This window comes from Lampetra planeri, chromosome 38 (assembly GCF_965212315.1).
Source record: "Lampetra planeri chromosome 38, kcLamPlan1.2.h2, whole genome shotgun sequence".
NCBI lineage: Eukaryota > Metazoa > Chordata > Hyperoartia > Petromyzontiformes > Petromyzontidae > Lampetra > Lampetra planeri.
Window position 1 is genome coordinate 443,406 of NC_136144.1, and position 11,999 is coordinate 455,404.

The following is an 11,999-nucleotide window of genomic DNA, read 5'->3' on the forward strand; positions in this document are numbered from 1 at the left end:
CAAATTCCACGTACAAGAATACGGGTCAACCATATGGGTTGAGGGCTATGTTTATGTTGAACTTATTTCGCACCACACGTAAGCCAACTATGCCAATCGGAGGTGTGGAGGAGGAGGAGGAGGCTGTGACGCACTCGGAACAATGTTACGGTAACTGTTGCCAGCAAACCGTCACAAGCAAAAGTTGTCACTAGCATCATCTCTTGTAACAAAACAACATTCGGCTGGGGCAAATTTGATCCAGCTTACCAAGTTGTTTCTGAGTGACCAGTTGAGAATTCAAGAGAGTCAGGGATGAGTTTAATTTGCAAGAGTGGCCTGGGTCACCCAAATGAATCAACTAGAAAGTCGATGGATCTCGGCGTGAGTCGATGTGTCTGTGCGTTAGTCGATGTGTCTGTGCCTGAGTCGATGGGTCTGTGTGTGAGTCGATGGGTCTCTGCATGAACCTCTGCATGAGATACATGAAGTGATGGGTTTCTGTGTGAGACTATGGGTGTCCATGTAAGACCGTGCGTATCTGCGTGAGTCTATGGGTGTCAATTTAAGACCGTGGGTGTCTGCGTGAGTCTATGGGTGTCCATGTAAGACCGTGGATGTCTGCGTGAGTCTATGGGTGTCCATGTAAGACCGTGCGTGTCTGCGTGAGTCTATGGGTGTCCGTGTAACACCGTGCGTGTCTGCGTGAGTCTATGGGTGTCCATGTAAGACCGTGGGTGTCTGCGTGAGTCTATGGGTGTCCATGTAAGACCGTGGGTGTCTGCGTGAGTCTATGGGTGTCCATGTAAGAGCGATGGTCTCTGTGTGAATCTATGGACCAGCAGCAGCTCCACCACCAGCACTGACCATTGGGCACGGCCTGGCGGATGTTTACGGCGCAGTACTGCTGGGTCGAGGAGGCCTCCGGGCGAGACATGCGACAGCCATCACACGTGAGGAAGCTGATGCGGAGCAGAAGCGCCATCGCTCCCTCCCCTCTGCCTACTCTTCCCCCTCCTCCTCTGGGTTCCACAGGTCTCAAGCCAGCACCTGTTTGGATACATCATCATGTGACGTGTAGCGTTGTATTGACAAGTCTCGATTGTTGTAACTCACTACTCTACAGGACGTCTGGCAAAAAACATTTCCACGCTGCAGCATGTACACAATTCTCGGAGACGTGTCGTGACCGGTACTGCAAGATTTTATCGTATCCATCCAGCTCGCTGAGCTGCGTTGGCTTTCCGTTGCCGAACGTGTACGTAGTTATAAGGTCACGCTCATTACACACAAAGTGCTTTCCACAAACGAACCACGATACCTCCCTGATCTCGTCAAGAAACATAAACCATCATCACGCGAACTCCGATCATCGACACAGCAACGGATTTTGGCTGGAAATCGAATAAAGACCACTTCGCGTCACCGCATCGCGCACTTTTATATGCCTTCTGCGGCCGTCTGGAACGTTCTTCCTTCTGATATTAGAAAGCCACTGGAGCAATGTACTTGAACATCATCTAGATTGACAAACATTTCTTTAGAACTGCTTGTTGTGTTTGGTTTGTTGTCCACCTCCCTCACCTCCGAGTAGTGTGGATGGCTACGTACCGTGCGAAATAAGTTCAACATACATATGCCACCAATGTCAATCCACTGCTGGATGAGGGCCTCTTTTCCCAAGCCATCACCACTAACTTGCGATGTAACAACCCACCCAGCAAATACTCTGCACACCATGGAGCTGGTTTCATCGCTCCATATCCTCGCATTCCATTCCTCGGCTGCTGCTCCCTTAGCGGGTGCCGCGGTGGCTAGGAGATGTTAACTACCTCGCCTGGTATACAGGAGGTCGTGGGTTCAATCCCCGCCTATTGTATATTTGTAGTCTGTATGTCTCTCTCTCCTCGTGGTCGCGTGGATTTTTCTCCGGGTCCTCAGGCTTTTCCCTCCACATTTAAAAACAGGTATTTAGAGTATTTGGTAACTATAAAATATCCAGGTGATGATGATCAGCCGCCACTTCGTTGAGCTATCATTTGTGATGGCCAGGTCGCTTCTGTAAAAGAGCTCTACAGCTCAGTGGGCTTTACCTGGTGAAATATAACATGGTTTGGTAGTTTCCAGTCATTTGGATCGCCATCCATTCTAAACGATGCGCCTCCTGTCCACGCTTCACTCGCATCTCTTCACAGTTTGGACGATGTAATTAATCAGCACGTGCTCTCTGATCCGGGTGTTCTTCTGTTTATCAGTGTAGATCTAACGCATATACTGTAATGATATTCACTCATATCGATACAAACATCCCCCGTATCGCCTTAACAACCTGTCGGGGCAAATGCTGTTAGCGAGCACCTATCTGAAGGCCGAAACGGTACACAAGCACCACGCCCGACCGCCTTTGTCTTCCTAGTGGAGATGTTTGCACACCACACCAGAAACTCATTTTAGTATCTGGTGTCGGGTGCAAGTGCTGATTCGGCCCAGGACCGGTTCAGATACTCGTCGCTGGTGTTGGTCGTGAGTGGGAATCGAACTCGGGTCGCTAGGTTCGTAGCGCAGCACGCTAACCGCTACACTATCACTCCCAAACATGCACATACAAGACAAAGATCTCCCTATAGCCTTAACATACTGTTGGGGCAAGTGCTGTTAGCGAGTAGCACCTTGACTTAAAGCTTTCGTGACTGCAGGAATTCATATTCTTTGGGTCTTTCGGTAAAGTCACGTAAATAGGTTAAAATAAAATAACAAAAAAAACTACGACGTTTCGATCACAACACAAGCGGTCGTCATCAGGAGGAGGAAATAAATAGTCTGCCTCAGCAGCTTTCCTCTTTTTTCCTCCTGGACCCAAAGAATACGAGTAGCACTTATTAAGGCCGGCACAACACACGGGGGTGGGGGGGGCAGCACCACGCCCGGCCGTCTTTGCCTAGTGTCAATGTTTACTACACACAGCACCAGGTACTCATACAGTACTGACACATACACACAACAGCCGCTATTCGCCATGAATGGCGATAACGTCACCACGGCGCTTGTGCCAGGATAGGTCCACTTTCATGCCACGTGAAGTGTCAAAGGCTCACTGGCAGGTCATCGAAAAAGCCCCCAGGTGCCATGTGTTGATTGACTGAGGTTACTGGCAGTGGCACCACCAGCTGTACCCCCTCCTGTGCCAACTTGCTGCGTTTTAACCACCCGTCGCTCCGCTCATTGCTGTGAGCGTCGCTGCTCCGCTCTCCGTTGCTGGAGGTCGACTGCCTCCAACTGCCCAGCAGCGCCCTTAACGAGCCTCCTCAACAGAGGCCGATTTTTGACACCGCTGGTACCGATCATCGGCAAGTCTACTCAGCTCCACATCCTCCTGTACCACATCACTCCATTTCTTCTCTGGCCCGTGTCGCGTTCGTGTAGCCTTCTCTATCCGGCCAAACAGAAGGTGCTTGGGCATGCGGTGGCTGGGCATGCGGGCTACGTAAAGTTCCTGTGAGCTCCTCACAATGTGATCCAGTATGGTAAAACCCAGAGGTTACGTGGGTGGACTTTATCTACCAGAGGATTGACCACAGCAGCGGATTGAGCATGGCTGACTATGATGCACATATTAGAATGAAATTCCAGCAAATTCAATCTATGTGTTAGCCCATCGGTGGAGTGGCTGACCACTCAGATATTTACTCTAGCTGGTGCTGCTGCACAAGCACAAAGAACAACACAACTCACTACACCTTTCTGGCCTTTATGTATCGTGAAGAAGGGCCATTGTCCGAAACGTCACCTGTTATATACTCTGATATTTTTGAGGCCAGTGTTATTGGCGAATGTCTTGCGATTTCAATCTGATCAGCAGCATTTGTTTGAACAAAAACCCATTGGCCGGTTTCGACACTATATTATTTAGATTGTTTGGCTGCTGCTATCAACGCCCACATGTTAAGCCACTTTGTTGAGCCATCATTTGTGGTCAGGTCGCTTCGGAAAAAAGAAGCTAATAGCTCAGTGGGCTTTAGTTGGTAAATAATAAAAATGGTTTGGTTTTATTTGTAGATATTGTTTAGTGATTTGTTTACTCTTTTCTAAACTTTGTACTCCTATCGTGTCTTTGTATCATTTGTTGTTGTAACGTTTTGACCTCGTGCCCCAACTCGACATTTGTGAAAAAGAGCTTTATAGCTCATCGGATTCCTCCTGCAGTATAAATAAACATTCTGATTCTGATGAGTGTCGTCTCATCAGGAGAGTCGGGTTTGTTAAAAAAAAACGCTGATCAGAGGGTGTCGACAAGATATGGACCATGGAGCCCCAGTCAATGCTAACAGCAATGCCAGTGAGTTTACGTACGCTTGTTGTACGGCACTATACAAATATCTATTGACCCGGCCGATTAATTTGCAGGTGTACCCCGCTACACTTAAAACAGAAGGTATGCATTCTACCTTAAACAATAAACATACTGTAAATTGAAAACTTATGCGTGTCTAATGATGGTCTAGAAGGGCTAGAGAGCTGATCGACTGATGTGAACTCTAATGATGCTCTAGAAGGACTAGAGAGCTGAGTGAGTGATGTGAACTCGAGTGATGTTATAGAAGGGCTAGAGAGGTGAGTCAACGAGTTTAACGCTAATTCTAGATTTGAAGCTTTCGTAACTGCAAGGATTCATATTCTTAGGTTTTTTCGGTAAAGTCACGTAGGTAAAACATCAAAATTAATCTGGCTGTGACGGTCCCACCTGATGACGGAGACTTGTGTTGCCTCCGAAACGTCGTGGTTTATTATTTTATTTTATTTTTTATTAATTTTGATGTTTTACCTACGTGACTTTACCGAAAAAAACCTAAGCATATGAGTTTAACGCTGCCATCCGTAATATATGGAGCAGTGCCATCACACAACACAGTATTTAAACACGTGTTGAGAAAGAGAGTCATGAGAGAGTCATTAAATGGTAAAAATGGAACTCATCAATTATGCATCTCTGCCACATGTCACCTCACTTCCCTCGCTCTGCTTCTTCCCTCGCACTGCTGCACTCCGGAATTCCCTCCTCCCATCACCACGATCATCGTCTCTTATCCTCTCCCAAGGCTATAATAATAAAAACTCGCTCCATTCAAGAATCCCGCTATTTTTAACTAAACACATTTTTTTAATTTTACCAGGTAAGGCCCACTGAGCTATGCTGCTCTTTTCAGAAGCCACCCGGCCACGAATGATAGCTCAACGAATAAGCTTATCATTATCACGTGGAAATGTATCGCAGCCAAATACTCTACACGCATGATATTGATTCTAAATGTGGAGGGAAACACCGGGTAACCCGGAGAAAACTCCACGCGACCACCACGGGAAGAGAGAGAAAGACAGACATGAGTGTCGGAATCGAACCCACGTCCTCCTGTATCCCTGGCGAGGTGGTTAACATCACGCTACCGTGGCTCCGTAAACTTGATGGGTGCTCTTTGTTGCTGGCTGCTCGACGTTTGGAGCCTTCGCGTGGCTCCTCGTGCTGAGCAGAACTAATTTTAAGGAGCAGGAGAAGGACTCGGACTCACCCGGGTCACTCGGCTGGGTGTTTTCGCCTTCTGTAAAGAGCAGCTGCCGTGTCTCGTGGAGCGTGGCGGTTCGTCTTGCTGCTGTTGCTGTTAAGGAAGAGACTTCAGGCTAGTATCAAGCTATGCTGCTGTTGTTGTTGTGGTGGTTGTTGTGTAATGGAGGACGAGATGAGAGAGTCCACTTGTCGCTGTCCACGAGTCACAGTCGGCCGAGTCCCGCTCTGATCGTCATCGCTCATGGGATTGGAGAGCTCTCGCGTGGGCTGGCACACGCATACACACATATACACACAAACACACACGTACACACACATACACACACCTACATACACACACATATACATACACACACACATGTACATACACACACACATACACACACATACAAACACATACACACACACATACTGACATACACATGCGTACACACGTACACACACGTACACACACATACAATCACATATACAAACATACAAACACATACACACACACATACTGACATACACACACGTACACACATATACGCACAAACATACTGACATACACACGTAAACACACGTACACACATACACACACACATACAACACACACACATATATATACACACATATACACACGTACACACACGTACGCATACGTACACACATACACACACATACAAACACGCACATACAAACACATACACACAAAAACACATATACAAACACATACACACAAAAACACATATACAAACACATACACACAAAATACATATATAAACACGTACAAACACGTACACACACGTATACACACACGTACACACATATACACGCATATACAAACGTACACACACGTACGCATACGTACACACATACACACACATACACACACGTACAAACACATACACACAAAAACACATATACAAACACATACAACAACCGCCATTCGCCACTAAGTGGCGGTGACGTCACCACGACGCTTGTGCCAGGCCATGTGCACCTTGATGCCACGTGAAGTGTCGAACGCCGGCTGGCAGGAGGTCACGGGGCAGACCCAGGTGCCACGGGTCGACTGACCGAGATGACCGAGATGACTGGCTGATGCACCACCTGTGCTCCCTACTGTACCAACTTGCTGTGCTTTAGCCACCCGGCGCTCCGCTCGTTGTTGTGAGCGTCGCTCCTCCGCCCTCCGTTGTTGTTGGAGGGCGACTGCCTCCAACTGCCCAGTAGCGTCCTTCACGAGCTTTCTCCACAAAGGCCGATCTTGACACCGCTGGTACCAGTCATCGGCAAGCCCACTCAGCTCCACGTCCTCCTGTACCACATCACTCCATCTCTTCTCTAGCCCGTGCCGCGCCCGTTTAGCCCCCTCGATCCGGCCGAACAAAAGCTGTTAGGCATGCGGTGGCTGGGCATGCGGGCTACATGACCCAGCCAACGCAGCCTTGCCTGCCGGAGGAGCTCACTGATGGGACTTTGCCCATATCTTTCAAGGATTTGTGAGCTCCTCACACAATCCAGCCTGGTTAAACCCAGGATGGACCGTAGGCAGGCCAGCCTAAATGTGTCCAACCGGCGAAGATGCTCCATTAGGGGGGTCCACGTTTCGCAAGCGTATAGAAGGGAGTGAATGACTGTGGCCGAGAAGACCTGAAGCTTCGTGAGGAGCGACAGACCAGGTAGCTTCCACACAGCGTTACGCAACCGATGAAAAGATATTGCTGCTCGACTGATTCGGAGTGAGACCTCTGCTGTTAAACTGGAGCCGGTCATAAGCACACTGCCCAGGTATGGGAAACTCTCCACTCTCTCCACTACTGCCCCATCACCGATTGGGAGTTGTGGGGGTGGAGTGTCCGATGGTACAAAATGCCCAGGCAGGTGCTTAGTTTTGGTGGGGCTGATGGTAAGGCCCCACCTCTTAGTGGCACGCTCCAGTCTCAGCAGCAGCGTCTCCAACTCCTCTTCTGAATGCGCAGCTATTACCAAATCATCGGCATACATAACGTGGTTGACCAATAGGGAGCCATCCCTTGATCGCACCCGGGCGTCGATCAGCCTCCCATTATATCTGTACCAAATGGAAATTCCCCCGGTACAGCTATTGAAGGCTTCACGAACTACGCGGTCAAAATAGATGTTAAATAATGTTGGAGCCAGAGGACATCCCTGTCGCACCCCAAGGTGTACAGGGAAAGGCTCTGACTCCCTGCCACGTAGTTTTACCATCATGAAGGTCCTTAATGATCATGAGCAGAGGGTCAGGGACTCCGAAAGAACGAAGAACAACCCAGAGCTCAGGCCTACTGATGGTATCATAGGCCTTGACCAGGTCAATAAAGCAGAGATGTAGGTCTTGTTGGAATTCCCTACACCTCTGCTGTAGCAGACGGACAGAAAATATGGCATCTGTGCAGGACTGCCTGAAACCGCATTGGGGCTCCGAAAGCCTCTCCTCAGCATGCCTAGCAAGGCGATGTTGAATAATCCTTGCCAGGACCTTTCCCGGCACACTGAGGAGTGAGATGCCCCTGTAGTTGTTACAGTCTGTGCGGTCCCCCTTCTTAAAGAGGGGGACCACCAGTGCATCCTTCCAATCCTGCGGAACCCGTCCAGTGGTCCAGACTGTTGTTATGATGTCATATAGGGCAGTTTTTGCACAAACGCCACCCTCCCTGAGCATTTCGCTTGGGAGATCATCTCTGCCCGGTGCTTTTCCTGGTCTCACCTTCAGTACGTCCTCAACAGATGGCACCTCAGCCAGCCACTCGCAGGGGGTGACCTCTTCCAATATTTGAGGCACCGCAGCCTCAGCAGGGTTATCCCCACTTTGTGCCATGATGTTTTCCAGGCTGAGGGATTTCCCAGGACCCCATTAGAGGAGGACTAGGAGGCAGGCTAGAAAGTAGCTAGCGCGTATATCCCCAGCTAGCCGGGTGAGGGGGCCGACACCCCCTCTAGAGTTGTATGCCACAACCGTGCTGTGTGTAATAAACCCGTGTGCCTCCAACTCCGGCGTCCAAGAGTCGTGAACTCTACTACATCTGGTGTCAGAAGTAAAGATCTACGAACATGGACACGCGCCGGACAGCTCGAGTCAGGGTACCGGAGGGGGAGGACACCGTTGCAGTCGGGGAGCCCGGGACGGCTGAAGAAAACACGGAGCAGTCGGGGTCGGTTGCGTCCACACCGCAGCAATAGGAGAATGGGGAGCCGTCGACAGAGGGGCTGAGGGAGGCGCATGCTAAGCTGGCGGAGCTGCTGTACGCCGCTGCCGCCATGCTGGACCACATCACACAGCTGGGGGCTGCTGGACCGCCACGGGGCGACGGCAGCCGGCGACCACAGCGCCTTCCCGCCATTTCGACGGAGCACCACTTTGAAAATCCCGCCATCGCCGCAGCTGCTGTTGAGGGCGTGGCCGGGTTGAGCATCGAGTCCAACGGCGGGCATACAGTACCTGCCGCGTCATCACCAACGGACGACACGTCACCACGGGTGCGACCGGCGATGCCATCGGTTGTTCGCGCCGAGGCAGAGCCGGGTGAGGGGGACAGGGGAGTGCGACCTTCCACGGCAGCCGCTGCGTTACATCAGCGACTACCTCCACTCAAAGAATTTGTGGGCGAGGAAGGCGACTGGGGCGGCTTCCAGCGGCGCTTCCTCGCTCACCAGGAAATGGCGCAGTGGACGGACGCCGAGGCTCTCCGCGCGCTGCCGGCACTCCTCGACAGCGACGCCATCGCCACTCTAACATCGGCACCGAAGGAGAGGCGCTCCACGCTGCAGACGGCGATGCAGCTGCTGGCTGCAGTATACGGTCCGCCGTCGGACTGTCGCCAACTCTTTTACGATCGCCAGCGGGGGGCAAAGGAGTCGCCCCTGGCGTACCGCACAAGCCTCCTGGCACTGGCGAAGGCGGCCTTTCCACGGATGGACATCGAAGGGGTCGACGCCATGGTTACGGAAAAGATACTCCTGCTGGCGGACGACCTGGATATCGTCATCATCGCACAAGACGACGCGGAGATGTGCTCCCTCCAAGCGGCACGACTCATTCACGCAAACCTGCTCGCGCAACGACGGAAGGCCAGCAAGGCGGCGAGCGGGCGTGCCGTGGATGCAGCCACCCTCCCGGCGGAAGAGATTTGCGCCATCGACCATCAACGGCAGCAGGGAGCGGGAGTACGGGCGGACCGGGGCGGTTCGAGCCATCTCGACCATCCATCACCATCGCCAGCGCTCCCGCGCTGTTACAACTGCGGCATCCGGGGCCATGTCGCCTCGGGGTGCCGCTCTCCTTGGCAGCGGGGGACGACACCTCGACGGGACGCCGCCCTCTTCCCAAGCTCCATCATCATAACCCGGCGAGTCGCGGCACCCCCCATGTTTGGCCCACGCACACGCCCGTCACACACTCAAACACCGCAGCGAATGGGGGGTCGATATCGCGCACCATCGCACCAACACGCACCACTCTGGGTACTCATATCGAACCCAGCCAGTGGTCCGTGTTGGCCCATCGTGTTGTAGCCGCATCGTCGGGGTCGTCGGCCGTTGTGGGGCACATCGACGGGGTTGAGGTGCGCATCTTGGTCGATACGGGAGCATCGGCGACCATTATTTCGGAATTGATTTACAATATTCTCCCTGTCCAGAGCCGTCCTTTGATGCCCGTTAACGTGCCATTCTATGCTGCGAATGGGGGCTCACTTGGCATCATTGGACAAATTCGAGCCCAAATTTGTGTCGGGGATATTAAATTGTCTGGGCCGATTTTTGTTTCCTCCTCGCTGGCGGTTCCGTGCCTGCTGGGGACGGACTTCCTGGCCAAAATGCCGATTAGGATATTAATCGACCAGGGATGCATTGAGCTCCCGTCGGGCCGACGCATGGCGTTTCTGCCATCCCCCGTTACGAGTCGGACGGCGTTCGCGACGGTGCCGGCGTTCGTAGATAGAACGGTGCACGTTCCTCCGGGGGCACAAATGTTGATTCCTTTGAAACTTCGGCGGCCCTTCGCTAAGGGCATTGGGGCCCAGGCGGTTCTGCTGGGGCCGTCTAGGGCCGGGGTTAGTGAACCTCATTTACTTCCGGCCCAGACCATAGTAAGAGGGGACGGAGACCCCTTCATCGCGGTCCTTAATGTGGGCTCGCAGACGGTGGTGGTCCCACAGGGGACCGTGCTTGCTCACGCAACACCGGTGCCCTGTGAGGAACCCGTCGCGAATCACGTGAGCGCTGTCTCTGCGCCGCGACCACATTCGGACAGCGATGAAGGGTGGCTCGAGGCGCTTTGTGCGGGATCGACGGACCTGTAAAATTCAGAGCGTCACCAACTTAAAGCACTACTGCGGGAATTTTCCGACGTTTTCAGTCGGGACAAATACGATTTGGGCTGCACCCATCTGCTGCATCACCATATTGATACGGGTGACAGCACGCCGATACGCCAGAATCCTTTTCGGTTAAGTCCCGCCGAAAAGGACCATGTCAAATCGGCTGTTGATGACATGTTAGCCGCCGACATCATTTCTCCTTCCACCAGCCCTTGGGGAGCGCCGATCGTCCTAGTTAAGAAACAGGATGGCTCGTTGCGGTTTTGCGTTGATTGTCGGTGCCTTAAAATTTCGGTGGCCGACGCATACCCGCTCCCACGGATGGACGAATCGCTTGACGCCTTGGCGGGAGCGCGATTCTTCTCCACATTGGATTTACTTTCGGGATTCTGGCAGCTTCCTCTGGACGATGATTCAAAGCCAAAAACTGCTTTCCGTACACCGCACGGCCTGTTCCAATTCAACCGGTTGCCGATGGGACTCCACTCAGCGCCAGCAACTTTCCAGCATTTGATGGAATTAGTTTTGGCTGGATTGCAATGGGACTCGTGCTTGATTTATTTGGATGACGTTATCGTCTTTGGTAAAACATTTGACGAACATCTCCAGAGGTTGCGGGCGGTTTTCCAAAAGATGCGGGCTGCTAATTTGAAATTCAATCCCCAAAAATGTCATCTATTACGCGAATCGGTGCGTTATTTGGGACACATCGTGGGACGCTCAGGTATTGCTACCGATCTCGCCAAAACGCAGTGCGTCAGCTCCTGGCCGACTTCCACCTCAGTGGGGGAGGTCAGGAGTTTCATTGGCTTCGCGTCCTATTACCGACGGTTTGTCGCGGATTTTGCGACGATTGCGAAACCCCTACACGCTTTAACGTCAAAAGAGGTTCGGTTCCACTGGGGACAGGAGGAGGAGGCTGCTTTCCGCTCCGCTCGGGACGCTCTGGTGAAAGCTCCTCCCTTGGTTTACCCCGATTTTTCTAAGCCCTTTTTGCTTGACACCGATGCGAGCAACACGGGTATTGGGGGCATGCTTTCCCAGGTGGTTGACGGCGTGGAACGGGTGGTCGCGTACGGTAGTCGGGTGTTGTCTCCTGCGGAGCAGAGATATTGTGTCACCCGTCGGGAACTGTT

General features: G+C 52.0%; 1 protein-coding gene across 1 annotated transcript in view; it reads right to left on the reverse strand.

Moving 5' to 3' along the window:
- The window catches only part of LOC144731179 (protein kinase C delta type-like), a 77,426-nt gene extending 71,620 nt beyond the window's left edge, over nt 1–5,806 (reverse strand). Inside the window, exons 1-2 of the mRNA XM_078612144.1 lie at nt 5,544–5,806; nt 847–1,029 (exon numbers count right to left, since the gene is read on the reverse strand). Of these exons, the coding sequence (XP_078468270.1) occupies nt 847–964 (118 nt within the window). The 5' untranslated portion in view covers nt 965–1,029; nt 5,544–5,806. The remainder of the gene's footprint in view (nt 1–846; nt 1,030–5,543) is intronic.
- Between the last annotated feature and the right edge of the window lie 6,193 nt (nt 5,807–11,999).